General features: G+C 39.9%; 1 protein-coding gene across 2 annotated transcripts in view; it reads right to left on the bottom strand.

Moving 5' to 3' along the window:
* RBPMS (RNA binding protein, mRNA processing factor) overlaps positions 1 to 24,429 on the bottom strand; it is a 570,413-nt gene that overhangs the window by 66,207 nt on the left and 479,777 nt on the right. For both annotated transcript variants that reach the window (XR_008400695.1, XM_053703279.1), the window contains exon 7: positions 14,582 to 14,651. Coding sequence is in view for 1 of the 2 variants with exons in the window: in XM_053703279.1 (XP_053559254.1) it covers positions 14,589 to 14,651 (63 nt within the window). In the remaining variant the exon portion in view is untranslated. The remainder of the gene's footprint in view (positions 1 to 14,581; positions 14,652 to 24,429) is intronic.

The following is a 24,429-nucleotide window of genomic DNA, read 5'->3' as shown; positions in this document are numbered from 1 at the left end:
AGATGGCAGCGGTGTTAGGGGCTCACTTTAGGGGGTTATAGATTTAATATAGCTGGCGCCGGTTTAGGGGTTAATAACTTTATTAGGTAGCGGCGGTTAAGGGGTTAATACATATTTTATTGTTAGGCTAGTGAGGGGGGATAGCGGATAGAGGGTTAGACGTGTCGGGCTATGTTAGGGAGGCATCTTAGACGTGTCGGGCTATGTTAGGGAGGCGTGTTAGACAGTGCGGGTTATTTAGACTTTAGTCAGATTTTGTAGGCGCCGGCAGTTTCTAACGTGCCGCAAGTCACTGGCGACGCCAGAAATTTGTACTTGCGCAGATTTCTGGACATCGCTGGTTTGTCAGACTTACGGCACGTTAGCATCTGACGGCGCCATATATGGGATAGCTCGAGTTGCGAGCTGAAACTGCGGGCGACGCGGGTTCCCTTGCTTGCGCCGCAAACTGCGATCTATATCGGATCGCGCCCTAGGTTTCTCACTGAAATTATTTGCAAACAACTTGTGCAATTGTGGCATAAATGGTTGTAAATGCTTCTCTGGGATCCCCTTTGTTGCTTCTAGGGTTAATTTTAGCTTTAGTTTAGTGTAGTAAACAACCCCAAGAATTGATCTAGGCCCATCTTGGTATATTTCATGCCACCATTTCACCGCCAAATGCGATCAAATAAAAAAAAATCGTTCACTTTTTCACAATTTTAGGTTTCTCACTGAAATTGTTTACAAACAACTTGTGCAATTATGACACAAATGGTTGTAAAAGCTTCTCTGGGATCCCCTTTGTTCATAAATAACAGACATTTATGGCTTTGTCATTGCTTTTTGGTAATTAGAAGGCCACGAAATGCCACTGCGCACAACATGTGTATTATGCCCAGCAGTGAAGGGGCTAATTAGGGAGCTTGTAGGGTTAAGTTTAACTTTAGTGTAGTGTAGTAGACAACCCAAAGTATTGATCTAGGCCCATTTTGGTATATTTCATGCCACCATTTCCCCGCAAAATGCGATCAAATAAAAAAAAATTGTTCACTTTTTACAAACTTTAGGTTTCTCACTGAAATTATTTACAAACAGCTTGTGCAATTATGGCACAAATGGTTGTAAATGCTTCTCTGGGATCCCCTTTGTTCAGAAATAGCAGACATCTATGACTTTGGCGTTGCTTTTTGGCAATTAGGCCACGAAATGCCACTGCGCATCACACGTGTATTATGCCCAGCAGTGAAGGGGTTAATTAGGTAGCTTGTAGGGAGCTTGCAGGGTTCATTTTAGCTTTAGTGTAGAGATCAGTCTCCCACCTGACACATCAGACCCCCTGATCCCTCCCAAACATTGCTCTTCCCTCTACCACTCCACAATTGTCCTCGCCAGAAAGTCTGCCAGTACTAAAATAAAAGGTATTTTTAATTTTTTTTTATATATTTTTAGCATATTTACATATGCTGATGTGTAGGATTCCCCCCTTAGCCCCCAACCTCTCTGATACCCCAAACAGCTCTCTAACCCTCCCCCTCTGCCTTACTGGGAGCCATCTTGGGTACTGGCGACGCCGGTTTTTGCGCGGGTTTGGTATTCAATATACAGCGCCGCATATAAATGCGGCACGTATATTTCACCCGTCGCACGCAATTTTTACTCCCATAGGCTAACATGGGACTGCGTCGTAAATCGGTATCCAATATCCAGCACAAGGACTTACGTGGCGAAAATGGAGAAATCTTACTCCATTTTTACCTTGCCATAAAAGGCAGCCGTAGCAAGCCTTGTGCTGAGTATGGGAGCATCGTAACTCCCGAAAATGCCTGCAAAAATACACCTAACGCATGCGCAATGTCTATCTACCTGTCAACCGCAATCCCCCACCGCAATAACTAATAAAGTGTATTAACCCTATATCCGCCATCAAACCCACACCGCAATAACTCTATTAACCCCTAAATCCGCCAACCCCAACATCGCAAACTACCTATTAAAACTATTAACCCTTAATCCACCATTAACCCACAATGCAATAAACCTATTCAAGTATTAACCCCTAAACCGCCATAGCCCACAACGCAATAAACCTAACCCCTAACCTAACCCCCCTAAATGAACCCAAATTACCTAATTAACCAAATACTAAAGTTACTATTAAATTAAAAAAAAAAAAAAAAATAACACTACTTTAAAAATACAAATAAACTAAGTATAAATTAAAGGGATAGTCTAATTAAAATTCTGGAGCTACAATTACATAAAATAAAAAAATCTAAGATTACAGAAAATAATAAAGAAAATTACAAAATTTTACAAAAATTATACCTAATCCCTATGAAAATAAAAAAGCCCCCAAAATAAAAACACCCCCTAATCTAATAAACTACCAGTAGCCCTTAAAAGGGCTTTTTGCAGGGCATTGCCCCAAGATAATCAGCTCTTTTTCCAAAAAATACACAACCCCCCCTAACAGTAAAATCCCCCCACCCACCAAACCCCCCAAATAAAATAACCTAACACTAAAAACCCTAAACTACCCATTGCCCTGAAAAGGGCATTTGTTGGGCATTGCCCTTAAAATGGCATTCAGCTCTTTTTCTGCCCACCGTATCTAAATAAAATAACCCCCCATAAACCCCTTAAAAAACCCTAAATCTAACCCCCAAGTGGTCCTCACCTGTCCTGAAGTCCGACGGAGAAGGTCCTGTTCCAGGCGGTGAAGTCTTCTTCCAAGCGGCGACCTCTTCTTTCTTCTTTGGTTAATTAGGTCATTTGGGTTCATTAAGGGGGGGTTAGGTTAGGGGTTAGGTTTATTGCGTTGTGGGCTATGGCGGTTTAGGGGTTAATACTTTAATAGGTTTATTGCGTTGTGGGCTATGGTGGTTTAGGGGTTAATACTTGAATAGGTTTATTGCGTTGTGGGCTATGGTGGTTTAGGGGTTAATACTTGAATAGGTTTATTGCGTTGTGGGTTATGGCGGTTTAGGGGTTAATACTTGAATAGGTTTATTGTGTTATGGGTTAATGGCGGATTAAGGGTTAATAGTTTTAATAGGTAGTTTGTGATGTTGAGGTTGGTGTATTTAGGGGTTAATAATTGAGTTATTACTTGCGGTGTGGGTTTGATGGCGGATATAAGGGTTAATAGTTTATTTAGCCTTATTGTGTTGTGGGGGGTTGTCGGTCTAGGGGTTAATACATTTATTATTAGCAGAGAGAGGGGGGATTGCGGATATAGGGGTTTTTACGTATCTGGCTTATTTTTGGGAGGCGTGTTAGACTTTTACGGGAGATTTGTTATTTTCTTTACTTTTCTTAGGCGCCGGCAGTTTCTAAAGGGCCGTAAGTCACTGGCGACTCCAGAAATTTGTATTTACGCTCATTTCTGGACATCGCTAGTTTATCAGACTTACGGCACTTTATGAACTGCCAGCGGATATATGTAATACCCTGATGTGCGAGGTGAAATTACAGGCGGCGCGGGTTGCAGCGCTTGCGCCGAAGCCTGCGCCGTATATGTAATCGCGCCCTTTATTTTTGCCTGTGGTATCCCTACCTATACTGAAAATTTTAACACTTACATGGATACTAAAACATTTTTTCTTTCATGATTCAGATAGAGCATTCAATTTTAAGCAACTTTCTAATTTACTCCTATTATAATTTTTTCTTTGACCTTTTGGTATCTTTATTTGAAAAGCAAGAATGTAAGCCTTAGGAGCCGGCCCATTTTTGGTTCAGCACCTGGGTTGTGTTTGGTGATTGGTGGCTATATGTTGCCACCAATCAGCAAGCACTATCCAGCGTGCTGAAACAAAAATAGGCCGAGTCCTTAGCTTAGATTTCAGTTTTTTCAAATAAAGATGTCAAGAGAAGAGAATTTGATAATAGGAGTAAATTAGACAGTTGCTTAAAATTACATGATCTATCTGAATCATAAAAGAAAAAAAAATGGGTTTACTATCCCTTTAAGTATAGGCTATAGAAAAGCTATGTAAACCTAACAAGCAGAGATAAGTAATAAAATGTTTATTTTCAATTGTTCTGTCTAAGTACTGAGCTGTGGTATAAAGACAGAAATAAGATACAGCAACGTGTGTGCAGAAAAAATGTGGAAGATAAGGAGATCTGATTTCCCTGTAAACTCTGATCCTTTTTATGGCTTGTGGTGTCAAAGAAAAAAAGAAAACAACTATTTAATATACAAAAAAAAGGTATAAAGGAAGTTTTTCTCATACATTTTATACTATGTTGCTGGTATAATAAGCAATTTGCCCGTTTGCGGGCGATAAATTAACGCTCCGCTTGTGATCTAACCCTAAATGGTGTGCATACTGACATCATGGCGAGCATGCTCGCTTATACCGGTAAAAAAAAAATGCAGAATGGTAAAACAGTCAGGTTGCTAAAAAAATTGTTTAGTTATTGATTGCGAAGCAATTACATTTTGCACATAACAATAAAGATGTTGGCATGGGCTGGTGCTTTTGTTGTATCTCAGTATCAATACGCACAGCTACACAAAGCAGCGTATAAAAGAAAACAAGACAAGAACTTGTAATACAAATGACCTAATGGTGGAAGGTATGCGACCCTAGCAGTGACATCACACGTATGTATCGCTGTTTCACTGGTTATCCCCTGCTGGAAAGTATTAAAGGATTAGACTGTATCTAAAGGCCTAGAAACCAGCTTTTAACCCAGTCTGTTCTGCGGAGTCTCAAGAGTGAGCTAAATCTGCTACACCATCTGATCTCTATTAATCTCATCACTGTTTTTTGCAGTACACTTTGGCACAGACTAACTGAAAAAAAGAAGAAAACCATGTTTTAAACAGATTATGCATGATTAAGTGAATATGTTTTAGCCCTAAATTCTTCTCTATAAAATAGTTTAGAATCCTAAATTCTGTATCTGAGGAGGTTATGATTTCTTGATGATTTCTGGTTCCACACAAAGGTGTAGCATCATAGTTCTCTTTCACCTAGATTACAAGGTTTGCGCTATAACGGGTGCGTAAAGAACGCAAAACAATGAGTGTTATCGCACTTTCCATAGCGCTGCCATTATAAGTTACTGAAAAACCTCCTTGTGTTGTGCAATATAGTGCGATAAGCTCCATACCGCACAAAAGCCAAGGGCTGAGTTTACGTGCTCGTGAACGCTTTCCCCCGTAGACATCAATGGGGAGAGAGTGTTAGAAAAAACTAACACCTGTGATCGCGGAATGGAGAGTGCTGTAACGCAACCCCATTGATGTCTATGTAGAAAAGAAAGTTACGTTTAAACTTAACACCCTAACATAAACCCCTAGTCTAAACATCCCTAATCCGCCGCCCCGACACTAAATAAAATGATTAACCCCTAAACCGTTATATTTTAACTTGCTGTGCGATTTACCCCTTTTGCTGCACTAGTTCTCATGCCGTGTCTCAAGGCATGAGAACGAGGCCCCATCTGAGCCTATGGAAGTGCGCTCTCATGAATACAATGCTTCCGTGCAATGTGAACGCGAGGTTGCGTTTGCATTGCACTGTGGAAGCCATATTTTACGCTCAACTTGTAATCTGGCCCAATATATATTCCAGAGATGTGTGTTATTAACAATTTAATGTGCATTTTTAGTCATTTTAAATGTAATATTCCACAGTCCATAGACTTATTAATCATATTTATTAATATATGAACTGAGCATGCTTAAAAATATTAACATTGGGGGGGAAATTGTGCATCTAGCCAATATAAGCAGCTCGAAAGAGGTACACATGGGTTGTCAGGAGATCAAGGCTGCTAAATTTGATTAAAAAAATAATAATTTTGAAAAATGCTACTGAGAAAAGGTGCAAAACCCCCTAATCTGCACCTCTATTATGTTTATTGAGTTGAAAGGGTGGGAGCAAATCACTCCACAGCACTCCCTTCATGCCTTTGTGTGCTCTTGTACCGCCCAACTCTGTCTATAATACTTAAATGGACATAAAAAACAAAAACATTTTCTTTCATGATTCAGATAGAGAATACAATTTTTAAAAAAGTTTCCAATTTACTTTTATCAAATTTGCTTCATTCTCGTGTTATTCTTTGTTTGAAGAGATATCTAGATAGGTAGCGTGCACATGTCTGGAGCAGTACATGACAGGAAGTAGTGCAAAACTGTTGCACATGCACACGCCTGAACTTACCTTCCTTTTTTTCAACAAAGGGTAACAAGAAAACAAAGAAAATTTGAATTGGAAAATTGGAAAGTTGTTTAGAATTGTATGTTCTTTCTGAATCATGAAATATTTTTTTGGGGTCTTATGTCCCTTAAATTTAATCCAAAATACTTGTAACTCCACCTCTGCCTCCTATGAATCCTTCCATGGAGCTCCCATCAGCTCTACAGTGTGCCCCCTTTAAATTTACACTCCAAACCCATCCTTGACTTGTGTAGAATTGTCTCCATGCAAGGTATAAGAGGTGCTATCATACCGCAAACAAGAAGAATGTTTCAGGCTCACTCTATCCTTTCTGCCAATAAGAAGTCAGGTGATATATCCCGTGACACTGCTGCCAATAGCCTACCATTTAATTGGAGGATGTGTGAGAGGAATATGTGTGCAGTTAGACTGTGGCTTCAAAAAATGGTAAGATTTTATTTAGATTATGATAAATTATAGATGTCTCCCAAATACCTCATCACCTATTCCATACTGATGATTTTCCACCACATTATGTATGTGTGAGTGTGTGTGACTTGACTGCAAAGGGCTCCAATGCTCATATATATATATATATATATATATATATATATATACATACATACATACACTGGGCTTTTTATGGGGTTACTCACCAGTCACCCCCACCTCTGCAAAATACATCAAACATTAAAGCACTGTATATATATATATATATATATATATATATATATATATATATATATATATATATATATATATATATATATGTGTGTGTGTGTGTGTATATATATATATAAATATATATATATATGTTTATATGTGTATATATGTTTGTAAATACACAAATACATGTACACACACACACACTATATATATATATATATATATATACTGTATATATATATTTAGACATGTATATGCATGTATCTCTATGTTAAACCCTTTGCAGCCCTTTTTTTTCTAACACCTGAGACCTCATATCTTTGAGCCCTTATAACTTTTTTTGTGCAATATTATTTTAAATAATTTTATTAGATGTTGTTGCTATAAGTGTAACTGTACTTTTACATGCATTTTGTATGTGTTTTGTGACACTTTTTTGTTTTGCTTAACAGTTAATCAGAGCTCTGAGGTTGCGGTAATCATTCTAGCATCAATTGCGATTTCACTCATGCGTTCGCATTTACTTTCAACTTGTAATAAAATACGAGCTATCCTTTCAATGCGTGCAGTTGCGAATAAACCTGATATCGCTCATGCGCAACTGTTAGTTTGCCACACGTAATCTGGCCCATAGTTGGTAATTATAAGTGGCTTTTGACTGTGAGTTTCCCTTGTATATGTAGATTCTTGGTTTAGCTTTGGGCTACATGTTTGTACTACTTTTTTAGGTGATACAGGCTGCAGGGGATTGAGGGGGAAGCAGGGTCACATTAAGGCGGATATTACGGATTCAGTAGTACAGTCAGGTGTGCCAGTTCCACCAAGCACTTTATAAAAGTGATAGTGAATTTGATTTAATCCATTTGCTTTTCCATTTACAATGCAACTAGTCATTCCTTGCTCCCATGTGTGCATTTACTGTCTACGTAGCTGAAGCAGGGGCCCTCTATTGTTCCGCCTTCTGATTGGATGCCCATTGTGCATTGCCTTCTCCTGCTTTACCATCCTTCCTGCTATGCTTAGAAATCACTGCACACAGGCTTAGTTTAAATAAGAAGGAAATGAATGGGACTTAATCCTCTGTTTTTGTAGAGCGCCTTTCTCTGTGCTCCTCAACTCTGCTGGCTGCTACACTTAACTCTCCCACACAGATTCCCTCATCATTTTTCCACTGCACAACCTTTCCATTGCCTGTATATGCCCCATCTGGCCCCGACGATGTTTACAACAATTGTGAAAATAAATAAACTATTTACACTTAACAGATCATATATTTACATATTTTAAGAAGCTCTTAAAAAAAGTTTTCTGGGTCAAACAGGAGTTAGAAAATCCTGACTGGAAATTATTAAACTGTATGCATAACTTTCAGAGAATATTATTGTTTTTTTTCTTTTTTTAATATATATATATATGGCTTGAAATTTCATCCACAAGTCCCTGCAAGATAGCAAGATAGTCATGAGAAATATTTAAAGGGACATTATATTGTTACATAGCTATTAGCTCAATAATTGTTTCCTCAAACTACAATAATAAACCAGTGTGCTCCCTTGTTCATGTTATTAACAAGCTGAATTAAAGATACATGATATTATGATAGAAAAAAAATGTTCTAATGCTTTTGAGCATTTTACTATTGCACTACAGATGCCTTTAAATATGTATTAAACCCCCAAACAAAATTGTTAACCCCTGAAGAACAGAGGTTCTTCTCAATTTCCGTTCTTAAATGACACTTTTTTTGCTCTGTATTGCTTTACCATAATTATCAGATATCTTTTTATATTCCCCATACATATTATACACCATTTTTAACAGACAAATACCCCATATGAGTACATAAAATAACAATAAATATGAATGTAAAACTTTCATGATTCAGAGACAGCATAAAATGTTGAAAAGCTTTCCAAATTACTTGTATTATCAGAATGTGTACAATGTGAGCACGTGCAAGGGTTTAGGAAGAAACAGAGACTAGAGGGGCGCCTCATGTGTACATCAGCATATTAAGGTGAAGATACAGTCAAATAGACAATGCCAAATGGGTACTCACATTTAGCCCAAGTACACTTATGTACTGGTAGGAGCGGGCTGGTAGCTTGGGGTGTACCAGCTAACCCTCACCAGGTGAAGATAGAACGATGCACGTGTGTCCTGCCCCACTATAGTGGATTCCAAATAGTAGAATGTCAGGAGCAGTAGCTGAACTGCTCAATAAGGTGCTAAACCAAAGCTTGTATAAAACAAGTTGTTTATTAAAAACAGTTTAAAATGAGTAACAAGCAAGGGTTACATAAAATGCAACGCGTTTCTCAGCCTGATGTATGGGTTTGTGATTGGTTGATAGCTGTAACGTGATACAAGAAGAGGGGGAAAATGGAAGTAAATTGAAATTTGTCAGAAAAATAAATCTACTACTCATTTGAAAGTCAGAGTAAGTATTGTTGCATTGTCATTTCTTGATTATGTAATTCTACCTTATTTAATGGGCCTTTAAGGAAGCAAGGGAGATTGATGGAGTGCAGGGGTTTTATGGGATAAAATTGAGAATGTTAAATATATAAGACAAGTTTACATTGTTAAAATGGAGACAACATTTGTTATTAAATTTGGCTGGTGTAAATTACTTGTTTTTTTTTTCTTATTTTCTGCAGGTTTCCATTCTAGCTTCATCCAATGGTTGTGTGTCTCATGAGCTGGACACCATGTGGGGCACGCAACCATTGGATGAAGCCGGATTCATAATCTAAGACGAAAAAGAAGTATCAGATGCAGGCGGAGGAATGGTGCGATGTTTACCATCACTAGATGGTAATTATTTTAAAAGGGAAGCGTCTTTAAATTAAAGTGCCCCTGGTTTTATAAATATTGTTATTATCTGTGGATTAAAGTATGAAAGCTTAGTCACTTTAAGATAGTGGACAAGCTACATTTGTGGATCTTCAATTTATACAAGTATCCTTATTTTTTATTTCCTTCCTTTTTGTATGTAATACATTGTAACATTGTTTTTATATATGAAATGTCTTGATAAATATATTATTATTTATTTCTTTTTAACAATATTGTTTGAGCACTTTTGTTTCTATTGCTATTTTTTATTTTATTTTTTTAAAGACCAGCACCTTCACAACTATATATTATTCGTTATCTCCTTTTCTTGTGGTATTGCTGCTACTTTGTGTTTTAGTTTCACATTCTAATTTGTAAATTTTTAATTTATACGGAATGACATGATCCATTTTGCTGGCATCTAACCAGTCTCTTGGGTGGGGGATTGCCTGGGGGTACTGATGAAATGTGTGAATGTAAGATTGCTTGAAAAAACATACATGTTTTTCCTCAGGTAACCTTAAAACTATAAGTAAAATGGATAAAGGTTGCTCTAGGGAACACAGAAAAAAAGGCTTCACCTCTAACACTACATGTTTATGTTCAGGATAATCTGACTGACATGGATGAATGGGGAGTGAGGAATGCAGGGAGGCAAATGACAACAAAAGACCCCGCTGATGATAACAAGCAAAAAAAAAAAAAAAAAGTTAAGTAAATATTTAAAGGTTTTCACTTTGGGAGGAGGTTGGAGTAAGCATCAGCCTTTGCAAGAAAACACCTGTCAATTCTGCTTGGGTGACAAAAACGTTCTTAGATTCCTTTGTATGTAAAGTTTGTTTTAAAAAAAAAATAAAAAAAAAAATCAGAGTTTAAAAGGTCATTGGCTCAGTCATATTTTCTTAACACCTAATAGGAGCGACTAATTTAAAATATTGATATTGTTAATTTTCACGAGTGGCCACCTTGTATTTCCACTACACAGGTGGTGAACAAATGTATTTATCTATAAATTATTTTTAATAAAATATCAAAGATATTATGTATTGTTGTCTACTTCCCCAGCAGATTCAAACTATACCATTATTGTATGTATATAAATATATCTTGATGTGTGAGAAATTGACAATAAAAAGTGTGAACAAAATGCTTATTTTTATTAAAATTTTAATCAACAGTGTTGTAAACAATAGTGTTTGTGTGTGTGTGTTTTTTTTTAAAAACTCTATAGATGGACCTTTGGGAATAGTTATTTAACTTTGATTTGCACAAAGGGGCTCCCATAAGCTTCTACTCAAGTAAATTCAGATTTATTCATGATAGATGACCACTATTACTACAGGGATCGCCTGGCTATTAAAACTTATATGGGGACTTTATTTTAAAGAATGGCTTCAGAGCTTTAAAACAAAGGGTCTTGGGGGTCTCTAGGAATTTTTTTAAGATATGTTTTAAGTACCTAGAGACCTCCTCATTAAAATTTGTGTAATTTTTATTTTTGTTTGCTTATACTGTATACCCCAAGGGATATACCATTTAAAAGAACAGGGGTTGCATTTCAAATTGTGGGTCTTGGGGTTTCTAGAGTTTAATGGAGCTGAGATTGAGGGCTTTGAAAACATACGCCCCCATTCAGCTCCCTTAAACTCCCTACAGTAGTTTGGGCTTCTAGGTTCCCAGGGTTTGGTGGTATCCCTGATTCATATGGTCATCATCATCTGCACTTAAAGCATTGTGCAGATCAAACCCAAGCACTTCACGACATAAATGCTGGATAGAATGTTGTTTTCCAACCAAACATTAACCGTCCTGAGAATAATATACAAATCTGTTTTTTTTTTTTTTTAAATTATACCAGTTGTTTAAGTACTGAAAAAAATAAATGTAAATGTTTGTGTCCATAAAGCAATATGTGCTGCAATGTCATAGGTTTCGTTTTCTGCTGGGGCCAATAAGGAACAGCTATTAAACTGGTCACTAGGGTGTACAACCAACGACTTTAGCAGTGTTATGTCTGCAGTCTTCACTTTTAAAAATGACATTTTAAGGTCAGAATTGAAATGTGCAAACAAAAAAGAAGTATAAGTATCTAGTATAAGCTATTACTGTTTTTCGGCAGCATACGCACATATGCTATGAGTGCACCAGTATTTAAACACTACAAATTCTCAGAGAGTCAGCAGTGGGTTTCACTGATGCAATAAATACCCCCGCCAGCTCTTTGGACATGCATGGTGATGAATACTGGTGAACGGGCCCTCACAGCTTATGTGCGTGAAAACAACAGTAATAATGTTCACAAGAAACAATTCTGCTAAGGGAAGTATACTGCAAAAATGCTTCTATTTAAAATTGAATTGCACCCACGCGCATTTCAATTTTGAATTTTATTTTAGAGTTGGTTATTCCTAAAACTTTGCTTTGTTTTATAATCAATAGTGGTTCGAAAGACAAATAATATATATAAAAAATATAGTTACAAAAAAAATCTGTGCTCTGTTAGTTATAAAAAAGAGAACTTGCTTTAGAAAAAGAATGCAAGATAATGCTCTACAGTGAGACAAACCTCACCATTCTAAGCAAATTGATTTACTAAATGTGAGCTCCCTCCTGCTTCTATTGAAACTGGGTCTTTTTAAAAAGCTATTAAAGTCCTCAATGTTTACAAATAACATTCCCGAATATCAGAATCATAAAAACAAGCAACATGATTTGTGAAATAGAAAACTAGCATGGAAAATATTTCCCCTTCACAACGATGTACAAGTGATTGACACATATACCTAAGTATTGTAGTTTAAACAACCTTGAATTTGCTGGTAGTTCTAGCGCAACAATGCTTCTTACTGATAGGGTGGTATATGCATAATGTACTGTCTAAACAGTGACATATTCTCTGAATTTTAGTTTCATTAGGGGAATTTAAGAAAAATGTACATCATACAACCATTTCCTTCTCTTCCCATGTTATGTTACACCTCTCATTTAAAATAACAGTAAGGACAAAATTACAATGTCATGATTCAGATAGCGCATGCAATTTTAAACATTTCAATTGACTTCAATTATCTAATTTGCTTTGCTTTCTTGGTTTTCTTTGCTGGAAAGCACATCTAGGTACCGTAGGATCAGAAGCAGCAGTGCACTACTGGGAGCTAGCTGGTGATTAGTGGTTGCACATATTTGCCTCTAGTCATTGGCTCGCCCAATGTGTTCTGCTAGCTTCCAGTAGTGCACTGCTGCTATTTTAACAAAAGATACCAAAAGAATGAAACAAATGTGATAATAGAAGTCAATTACCCCACCTTTATGCAGATGACATAATGAATCATATTCACTAAAGTCTGATATCACATGCATATAAGACAAGGGCAGTCTTATGTAAAAAATAATGGCCCTTCACTTTCTTGCATTACAGTAATAATTATATCATGTGATTATCTGGGAGCCTCTCTATCACGTGAAGGATATTTTCTGGCCTGAAACGTCTAGTTAAAGGGACATGGAATTTAAAATTAAAGTGAATGTAAATTTTGATGCTAAAGTGCCCAGTTTTTAAAGCTTCGATTAAAAACAGGGGCACTTTAATTCATCAAAATTTTCATTTCACTCCTGTTGTGAAAAAAAACTTACCTTTTAATCTTCACAGCAGCTCCAGCTTCCTCCACCCGTTTCAAAGCCTCTTCCTGGGTCTAAAATGAGGCATCCGGCTTCCTCCAATCACAGCAGTGAATCAGACACTGAATCCCCCGGGGGGAAGCTGTGATTGGAGGATGACCTATCATTCATTTCTGACATCAGAAATGGCTTGTGAGACTGGAGGAAGCTGGAGCTGCTGTGAAGTTTAAAAGGTAAGTTTTTTTGTCACAACAGGAGTGAAATGTAAATGTTGATGAATTAAAGTGCCCCTGTTTTTAATCAAAGTTTTAAAAACAGGGCACTTTAGCATCAAAATTTACATTCACTTTAACCTTTCACTATTCAGATAGAACATGCAATTTTAAGAGATTTTTCCATTTTCTTCTAATATCAAATCTATCTTTTTTATCCTTTTCTGAAAACATACTAATGTAGGCTCAAGAGGAGCAATTAACTACTGGGAGCTAGCTGGTGACTACATACATATGCCTCTTCTCATTGGCTCACCAAATGTGTTTAGCTATCTCCCATTGCATTGCTGCTCTGGGGCTGACTTTAACCCCTTTACAGGGCCAAATAAGATGGAGAGCATTAAGTCATAGTTAATACTTTATATTATATTAAAATTATAAACACAGGCCCATGCATTCTGTCAGGTAACACACTATTTAAAGGGATACTTAAGTCAAAATTAAACTTTTATGATTTAGATAGAGCATTTGGTTTTAAACAGCTTTCCAATTTACTTCTAATATCAAATGTGCTTTGCTCTCTTGATATCTTTTGTTGAAGAGTAAACTTAGTTATGCTCATGAGCAGCAATGCATACTGGGAGCTAGCTGAATTCATGGGGTTAGACAATGACAATAGGCATATATGTGTAGCCATCAATCACCAGCTGGCTCCAAATTGGACATTGCTGCCTAAGATTACTCTTTAACAAAGGATACCAAGAAAACAAAGCAAATTTGATAATGAAAATGAAACTGGAAAATTGTTTAAATCTACATGTTTTGTCTGAATCACAAATGGTTAATTTTGAGTTAACTGTCCATTTAAATAGTGTGGTACCTGACAGAATGCGTCATCTCACACATGTCTAACATGTTCCACGAAATTTCTAGTCATTTGGTTGTCAAACATTCTAGTTGTTAGAAAACTAATAATTTGTCAATTACAAAATGTACAAAAACCTAAAGTCACAGAATTTACTGTTTACCATTCTAAGCAGCTTCTTTAAAACTGAGAAAAGAGAGCGTAATTAAAAAGATACTTACACATTACTCAGCAGAACTGACGGGACTTCCAGCCCTGAGACGTAGCATCTGAGGGAGGGAGCCAGCGAACCTAGAAAAATACAGATAATACAGCGTATAATTACATCTGAGTAACAGTCAGCACTGTCTATATGGTGGTATCAACCTGAATTAGAAAGAACAATAATGATGAAAAAACAAAAATGTATGCTTACCTGATAAATTTCTTTCTTTCCGGGCATGGAGAGTCCACGAAACATTCTAATTACTAGTAGGATATTCACTCCTGGCCAGCAAGAGAAGGCAAAGAGCACCCCAGCAGAGCTATTACGTATCACTTCCCTTACCCATAACCCCGTTCATTCGGCCAAACGGAAACAGAAAAAGAAGATAACACAAGGGTATAGAGGTGCCTCAGGACTAGACAAAAAAACTGCCGTCTTAATTTGAATAAGGGCAGGTTGTGGACTCTACATGGCCAGAAATAAATAAATGTATCAGGTAAGCATACATTTTGCTTTCTTTCCTATGGCATGGAGAGTCCAGGAAACATTCTAATTACTAGTGGGAACCAATACCCAAGCTAGAGGACACAGAATAATAAGGGAGGGAGAACAAGACAGGCAGACCTAAACTGAAGGCACCACTGCTTGAAGAACCTTTCTCCCAAAAAAAGCCTCAGCTGAGGCAAAAGTATCAAATTTGTAGAATTTGGAAAAAGTATGAATAGAGGACCAAGTGGCCGCCTTACAGATTTGCTCCACAGAAGCTTCATTTTTGAAAGCCCATGAAGATGAAAGCTCTAGTGGAATGAGCCGTACATTCTCTCAAGAGGCTGCTGTCCAGCTGTCTCATAAGCTAAACGGAAAACACTTCTCAACCAGAGAAAAAGAGTGGTAGAAGTGGCCTTCTGACCCCTACGCTTACCAGAGAAAACAAGAAACAGGGCAGAAGTCTGCCGAAAATCTTTAGTTGCTTGAAGGTAACATTTAAGAGCACGCACAACATCCAAGTTATGCAAAAGACTTTCATTCTGGGAAGAAGGGTTAGGACAAAAAGAAGGAACAACAATTTCCTGATTAATATTGCGATCCAACGCTACCTTAGGGAGAAACCCCAGCTTAGTACAAAAGAACACCTTATGAAATATGAAGTATGAAGGACCGCATGAAAAAACAGAATTTATGTTTACCTGATAAATTACTTTCTCCAACGGTGTGTCCGGTCCACGGCGTCATCCTTACTTGTGGGATATTCTCTTCCCCAACAGGAAATGGCAAAGAGCCCAGCAAAGCTGGTCACATGATCCCTCCTAGGCTCCGCCTTCCCCAGTCATTCGACCGACGTAAAGGAGGAATATTTGCATAGGAGAAACCATATGATACCGTGGTGACTGTAGTTAAAGAAAATAAATTATCAGACCTGATTAAAAAAACCAGGGCGGGCCGTGGACCGGACACACCGTTGGAGAAAGTAATTTATCAGGTAAACATAAATTCTGTTTTCTCCAACATAGGTGTGTCCGGTCCACGGCGTCATCCTTACTTGTGGGAACCAATACCAAAGCTTTAGGACACGGATGAAGGGAGGGAGCAAATCAGGTCACCTAGATGGAAGGCACCACGGCTTGCAAAACCTTTCTCCCAAAAATAGCCTCAGAAGAAGCAAAAGTATCAAACTTGTAAAATTTAGTAAAAGTGTGCAGTGAAGACCAAGTCGCTGCCTTACATATCTGATCAACAGAAGCCTCGTTCTTGAAGGCCCATGTGGAAGCCACAGCCCTAGTGGAATGAGCTGTGATTCTTTCAGGAGGCTGCCGTCCGGCAGTCTCGTAAGCCAATCTGATGATGCTTTTAATCCAAAAAGAGAGAGAGGTAGAAGTTGCTTTTTGACCTCTCCTTTTACCAGAATAAACAACAAACAAGGAAGATGTTTGTCTAAAATCCTTTGTAGCATCTAAATAGAATTTTAGAGCACGAACAACATCCAAATTGTGCAACAAACGTTCCTTCTTTGAAACTGGATTCGGACACAAAGAAGGCACGACTATCTCCTGGTTAATGTTTGTGTTAGAAACAACTTTCGGAAGAAAACCAGGTTTAGTACGTAAAACTACCTTATCTGCATGGAACACCAGATAAGGAGGAGAACACTGCAGAGCAGATAATTCTGAAACTCTTCTAGCAGAAGAAATTGCAACCAAAAACAAAACTTTCCAAGATAATAACTTAATATCAACGGAATGTAAGGGTTCAAACGGAACCCCCTGAAGAACTGAAAGAACTAAATTGAGACTCCAAGGAGGAGTCAAAGGTTTGTAAACAGGCTTGATTCTAACCAGAGCCTGAACAAAGGCTTGAACATCTGGCACAGCTGCCAGCTTTTTGTGAAGTAACACAGACAAGGCAGAAATCTGTCCCTTCAAGGAACTAGCAGATAATCCTTTCTCCAAACCTTCTTGAAGAAAGGATAGAATCTTAGGAATTTTTACCTTGTCCCAAGGGAATCCTTTAGATTCACACCAACAGATGTATTTTTTCCATATTTTGTGGTAAATTTTTCTAGTTACAGGCTTTCTGGCCTGAACAAGAGTATCAATGACAGAATCTGAGAACCCTCGCTTTGATAAGATCAAGCGTTCAATCTCCAAGCAGTCAGTTGGAGTGAGACCAGATTCGGATGTTCGAACGGACCTTGAACAAGAAGGTCTCGTCTCAAAGGTAGCTTCCATGGTGGAGCCGATGACATATTCACCAGGTCTGCATACCAAGTCCTGCGTGGCCACGCAGGAGCTATCAAGATCACCGATGCCCTCTCCTGATTGATCCTGGCTACCAGCCTGGGGATGAGAGGAAACGGCGGGAATACATAAGCTAGTTTGAAGGTCCAAGGTGCTACTAGTGCATCTACTAGAGTCGCCTTGGGATCCCTGGATCTGGACCCGTAGCAAGGAACCTTGAAGTTCTGACGAGAGGCCATCAGATCCATGTCTGGAATGCCCCACAATTGAGTAATTTGGGCAAAGATTTCCGGATGGAGTTCCCACTCCCCCGGATGAAATGTCTGACGACTCAGAAAATCCGCTTCCCAATTTTCCACTCCTGGGATGTGGATTGCAGACAAGTGGCAGGAGTGAGTCTCCGCCCATTGAATGATTTTGGTCACTTCTTCCATCGCCAGGGAACTCCTTGTTCCCCCCTGATGGTTGATGTACGCAACAGTCGTCATGTTGTCTGATTGAAACCGTATGAATTTGGCCTTTGCTAGCTGAGGCCAAGCCTTGAGAGCATTGAATATCGCTCTCAGTTCCAGAATATTTATCGGGAGAAGAGATTCTTCCCGAGACCAAAGACCCTGAGCTTTCGGGGGTCCCCAGACCGCGCCCCAGCCCACCAGACTGGCGTCGGTCGTGACAATGACCCACTCTGGTCTGCGGAAGCTCATCCCCTGTGACAGGTTGTCCAGGGACAGCCACCAACGGAGTGAATCTCTGGTCCTCTGATCTACTTGTATCGTCGGAGACAAGTCTGTATAGTCCCCATTCCACTGACTGAGCATGCACAGTTGTAATGGTCTTAGATGAATTCGCGCAAAAGGAACTATGTCCATTGCCGCTACCATCAAACCTATTACTTCCATGCACTGCGCTATGGAAGGAAGAGGAACAGAATGAAGTATTTGACAAGAGTTTAGAAGTTTTGATTTTCTGGCCTCTGTCAGAAAAATCCTCATTTCTAAGGAGTCTATTATTGTTCCCAAGAAGGGAACCCTTGTTGACGGAGATAGAGAACTTTTTTCTACGTTCACTTTCCACCCGTGAGATCTGAGAAAGGCCAGGACAATGTCCGTGTGAGCCTTTGCTTGAGGAAGGGACGACGCTTGAATCAGAATGTCGTCCAAGTAAGGTACTACTGCAATGCCCCTTGGTCTTAGCACCGCTAGAAGGGACCCTAGTACCTTTGTGAAAATTCTTAGAGCAGTGGCTAATCCGAACGGAAGTGCCACAAACTGGTAATGCTTGTCCAGGAATGCGAACCTTAGGAACCGATGATGTTCCTTGTGGATAGGAATATGTAGATACGCATCCTTTAAATCCACCGTGGTCATGAATTGACCTTCCTGGATGGAAGGAAGAATTGTTCGAATGGTTTCCATTTTGAACGATGGAACCTTGAGAAACTTGTTTAGGATCTTGAGATCTAAGATTGGTCTGAATGTTCCCTCTTTTTTGGGAACTACGAACAGATTGGAGTAGAACCCCATCCCTTGTTCTCCTAATGGAACAGGATGAATCACTCCCATTTTTAACAGGTCTTCTACACAATGTAAGAATGCCTGTTTTTTTATGTGGTCTGAAGACAATTGAGACCTGTGGAACCTCCCCCTTGGGGGGAGCCCCTTGAATTCCAGAAGATAACCTTGGGAGACTATTTCTAGTGCCCAAGGATCCAGAACATCTCTTGCCCAAGCCTGAGCGAAGAGAGAGAGTCTGCCCCCCACCAGATCCGGTCCCGGATCGGGGGCCAACATCTCATGCTGTCTTGGTAGCAGTGGCAGGTTTCTTGGCCTGCTTTCCTTTGTTCCAGCCTTGCATTGGTCTCCAGGCTGGCTTGGCTTGAGAAGTATTACCCTCTTGCTTAGAGGACGTAGCACTTGGGGCTGGTCCGTTTCTGCGAAAGGGACGAAAATTAGGTTTATTTTTGGCCTTGAAAGACCTATCCTGAGGAAGGGCGTGGCCCTTGCCCCCAGTGATATCAGAGATAATCTCTTTCAAGTCAGGGCCAAACAGCGTTTTCCCCTTGAAAGGAATGTTAAGCAATTTGTTCTTGGAAAACGCATCCGCTGACCAAGATTTTAGCCAAAGCGCTCTGCGCGCCACAATAGCAAAACCAGAATTTTTCGCCGCTAACCTAGCCAATTGCAAAGTGGCGTCTAGGGTGAAAGAATTAGCCAATTTGAGAGCATGAATTCTGTCCATAATCTCCTCATAAGAAGAAGAATTATTATTGAGCGCCTTTTCTAGTTCATCGAACCAGAAACACGCTGCTGTAGTGACAGGAACAATGCATGAAATTGGTTGTAGAAGGTAACCTTGCTGAACAAACATCTTTTTAAGCAAACCTTCTAATTTTTTATCCATAGGATCTTTGAAAGCACAACTATCTTCTATGGGTATAGTGGTGCGTTTGTTTAGAGTAGAAACCGCCCCCTCGACCTTGGGGACTGTCTGCCATAAGTCCTTTCTGGGGTCGACCATAGGAAACAATTTTTTAAATATGGGGGGAGGGACGAAAGGTATACCGGGCCTTTCCCATTCTTTATTTACAATGTCCGCCACCCGCTTGGGTATAGGAAAAGCTTCGGGGGGCCCCGGGACCTCTAGGAACTTGTCCATTTTACATAGTTTCTCTGGAATGACCAAATTCTCACAATCATCCAGAGTAGATAACACCTCCTTAAGCAGAGCGCGGAGATGTTTCACACATGCATCTGCATGTCATGCTTCCCAAAAACAAGTGCGCAATAGAGGCGCGAAAATGAGACTCTGCCTATGATTAGGGAAAGCCCCTAGAGAATAAGGTGTCCAATACAGTGCCTGCCGGTTATTTTACATAATTCCCAAGATTAAAATAATTCCTCAAGGCTATGAAGTATAAAATATGCTTATATATAAATCGATTTAGCCCAGAAAATGTCTACAGTCTTAAAAGCCCTTGTGAAGCCCCTTTTTTTTTTTCTTTCTGTAATAAAAATGGCTTACCGGATCCCATAGGGAAAATGACAGCTTCCAGCATTACATCGTCTTGTTAGAATGTGTCATACCTCAAGCAGCAAAAGTCTGCTCACTGTTCCCCCAACTGAAGTTAATTCCTCTCAACAGTTCTGTGTGGAAACAGCCATCGATTTTAGTAACGGTTGCTAAAATCATTTTCCTCTTACAAACAGAAATCTTCATCTCTTTTCTGTTTCAGAGTAAATAGTACATACCAGCACTATTTTAAAATAACAAACTCTTGATTGAATAATAAAAACTACAGTTAAACACTAAAAAACTCTAAGCCATCTCCGTGGAGATGTTGCCTGTACAACGGCAAAGAGAATGACTGGGGAAGGCGGAGCCTAGGAGGGATCATGTGACCAGCTTTGCTGGGCTCTTTGCCATTTCCTGTTGGGGAAGAGAATATCCCACAAGTAAGGATGACGCCGTGGACCGGACACACCTATGTTGGAGAAATAGCCGAAAGTTCGGAAACTCTGTGAGCTGAAGAAATAGCAAGAAGAAACTAAACCTTCCAAGATAGTAATTTAATACTAACAGAATGCATCGGTTCAAACAGGGCCTGCTGCAAAACTCTAAGAACAAGGTTAAGACTCCAAGGAGGAGCAACAGATTTAAACACAGGCCTGATTCTGACCAAGGCCTGAAGAAAAGACTGAACATCTGGCAGAACTGCCAGACGTTTATGCAGAAGAATAGACAGAGCAGAAATCTGACCCTTCAAAGTATTGACTGACAAACCCATCTCCAGGCCCTCCTGAAGAAAAGCCAAAATTCGAGGAACCCTTACTTTGTTCCAAGAAAAACCTTTTGACTCACACCAATTAAGGTATTTACACCGTACCCTATGGTAAAATCTGCGAGTAACCAGTTTACCAGCCTGAAGCATAGTATCTATGACTTTCTCAGAGAAACCACGTCTAGCCAATATTAGACGTTCAATCTCCAAGCAGTCAGCTTCAGAGAAACCAGCTTTGGATAAAGAAAGGGACCCTGAAGTAGAAGGTCCTTCCTGAAAGGTAACCCCCACGGCAGAAGAGATGACATTGTCACCAGATCCGCAAACCAGATCCTGCGAGGCCCTGCAGGAGCTATTAGAATCACAGAAGCTCTCTCCTGTTTGATGCGTGTAATTACTTGTGGAAGCAACGCAAATGGAGGAAACAGGTATGCTAGATTGAAGCTCCAAGGATCCGCTAGAGAATCTAACAGAACGGCTTGAGGATCACTTGACCTTGAACCATACTTTGGAATCTTGGCGTTTTGACGAGACGCCATCAGATCCAACTCCGGAACCCCCCACATGAGAGTTATTATTGTGAAAACTCTGGGTGGAGAGCCCACTCCCCGGGATGAAAAGTCTGCCTGCTTAGAAAATCCGCCTCCCAGTTTTCCACCCCTGGTATGTGGATGGCAGAGAGATGGCAATCATGAGACTCCGCCCACTGGAGAATGCGAGACACCTCCTTCATTGCCAAGGAACTCCGAGTTCCTCCTGGTGATTGATGTAGGCCACGAGGTGATATTGTCCGACTGAAATCTGATAAATCGGACCAAAGCTAGTTGAGGCCAAGCTATTAAAGCATAGAAAATTGCTCTCAACTCCAAGATGTTTATTGGAAGAGACGACTCCTCTGGAGTCCACAGACCCTGTATCTTTAAGAAACCTCAAACTGTTCCCCAACCTAACAGGCTGGCGTCCGTGGTCACAATCACCCAGGAAGGTCTCAGGAAGCATGTGCCCCAAGACAGATGGTCCTGTGAAACCCACCATGAGAGTGGGACTCTTGCTGGGGAATCCAAATTTATCTTCTGCAAGAGATCTGGGTGGTCCCCGTTCCATTGAGTGAGAATGCATAGCTGCAGAGGTCTCAGATGGAACCAAGCAAAATGAATGATGTCCATGGAGGCAGCCATCAGTCCAATCACCTCCATGCATTGAGCCACAGATGGACGAATAGCAGACTGGAGAGTCAGGCAAGAAACATGAAGCTTGGATTTTCTGACGTCCGTCAGAAAAATCGTCATGGACAGGGAATCTATGATTGTTCCCAAGAAATAAACCCTTGTATCTGGAACAAGGGAACTCTTTCCCAGATTCTCTTTCCACCCGTGGAAACGTAGAATAGACAACAACATCTCGGTATGAGATCTTGCTAGATGAAAAGATGGCGCTTGAACTAGAATGTCGTCTAGATAAGGCGCCACAGCAATACCCTGGGACCTCACCACTGCCAGAAGAGCCCCCAGAACCTTTGTAAAAATTCTGGGAGCTGTAGCAAGGCCAAAAGGAAGGGCAACAAACTGAAAATGTTTGTCCTGGAAGGCAAACCTTAGGTACTGGTAATGATCCCAGTGAATAGGAGCATGAAGATACGCGTCCTTCAGATCTATGGTCGTCGTGAACTGACCCTTTTGGACCAAAGGAAGAAAAAACGGATAGTCTTCCTCTTCAAGGAACCCTGAGGAATTGATTGAGACACTTTAGGTCCAGAATGGGATGAAAAGTGCCTTCCTTCTTGGGAACTACAAATAGATTTGAATAGAATCCTAGACCCTGTTCCTCTAGAGGTACTGGAACAATCACTCCCAGGGATGATAGGTCCTTTACGCAGTTTAAGAAGGCCTCTCTCTTTATCTGATACGCAGATAACCTTGGCAGGTGGAACCTGCCCCTGGGAGGACAAGATTTGAATCCTATTCTGTAACCGTGGGATACTATATCTATGGCCCAAGGATCATGAACATTGTGTATCCAAGCCTGCTTAAAAAAAGAAAACCTGCTCCCCCACTTGATCCACTACAGTATCGGGGGTGGCCCCTTCATGTTGATTTAGTTCCAAGGCTGACTGGAACTCTAAGAAGACTTGGATTGATCCGACTTGGAAGAGGAAGACTTCTGTCCCTTAAAGTTATGAAAGGAACGAAAATTAGAATTCTAGCGACCCCTTAGGTATTATCTTTTTATCCTGAGGTAGGAAAGATCCCTTTCTACCTGTAATGTCAGAAATAATTTCTGCCAGACCTGGTCCAAACAAGGTTTTACCCTTATAAGGCAGAGATAAAAGCTTGGACTTGGATGTAGCATCTGCAGACCAAGATTTTAACCAGAGAGCTCTCGAGCTAAAACAGTAAAAACAGAAATCTTAGCACCCAACCTAAGAACTTGCATGTTGACATCACAAATAAAGGTATTGGCTAGCTTGAGAGCCTTGATCCTGTCTTGGATCTCCTCTATAGTAGTCTCTTCTAGGATAAGATTAGATAAATCATTGCACCAATAAGGTGCTGCCCCCGCAACTGTAGCAATACTAGCAACAGGTTGCCACTGTAATCCCTGATGAATGTACATCTTCTTCAAAAAAGCCTCAAGCTTCTTATCCATGGGATCCTTGAAAGAACAACTATCTTTAATAGAAATAGTAGTTCTCTTAGCCAGAGTAGAGCTAGCTTCCTCTACCTTGGGCACCGTGCGTCACAAGTCACGAATAGAGTCAGCAACAGGAAACATCTTTTTAAAAACAGGGGACGGGGAAAAAAGGAATCCCTGGTTTATCCCATTCCTGAGTTATAATATCTGCCATACGGTCTGGAACTGGAAATACTTCCACAGATGAGGGTACATTATATACCCTATTAAGCTTACTAGACCTGTTTAGATTCTCTGCAACAGATTTGGATTCTTCCAAAGTAGCAAGAACCTCCTTCAAAAGAACTCAAAGGTGTTCTATCTTAAATCTGAATTTAATCTCATCTGAATCTGCAGAATTTGTCACTACAGTATCAGAATCTGACAATTCCCCCTCAGAAGCCACCAAAGAATCATCCTCCTCAGATAATTGAGACAAACTGATTAACGCAGCTTTTTTTTTTTCAGCCCTACTAACATCAATATGTTTAGATTTCCTCTTACATTTACCAGAAACCGTTGGAAAAGATGATAAAGCTGCAGATACAGCAGAAGTAATCCGTGCAGCAAAATCCCCAGGTAAAAAAAACACCTCCAGGAGGTTGAGATGAACCCCAGGGCACTACATGTGAAGCTTGAGGGGAAAGCTGAGGCGTAGCTAGGATAATCCTGAGAGACAGG

The sequence above is a fragment of the Bombina bombina genome, chromosome 2 (assembly GCF_027579735.1).
Source record: "Bombina bombina isolate aBomBom1 chromosome 2, aBomBom1.pri, whole genome shotgun sequence".
NCBI classification, from domain to species: Eukaryota; Metazoa; Chordata; class Amphibia; order Anura; family Bombinatoridae; genus Bombina; species Bombina bombina.
This window is presented reverse-complemented; position numbering and strand designations above follow the sequence as displayed.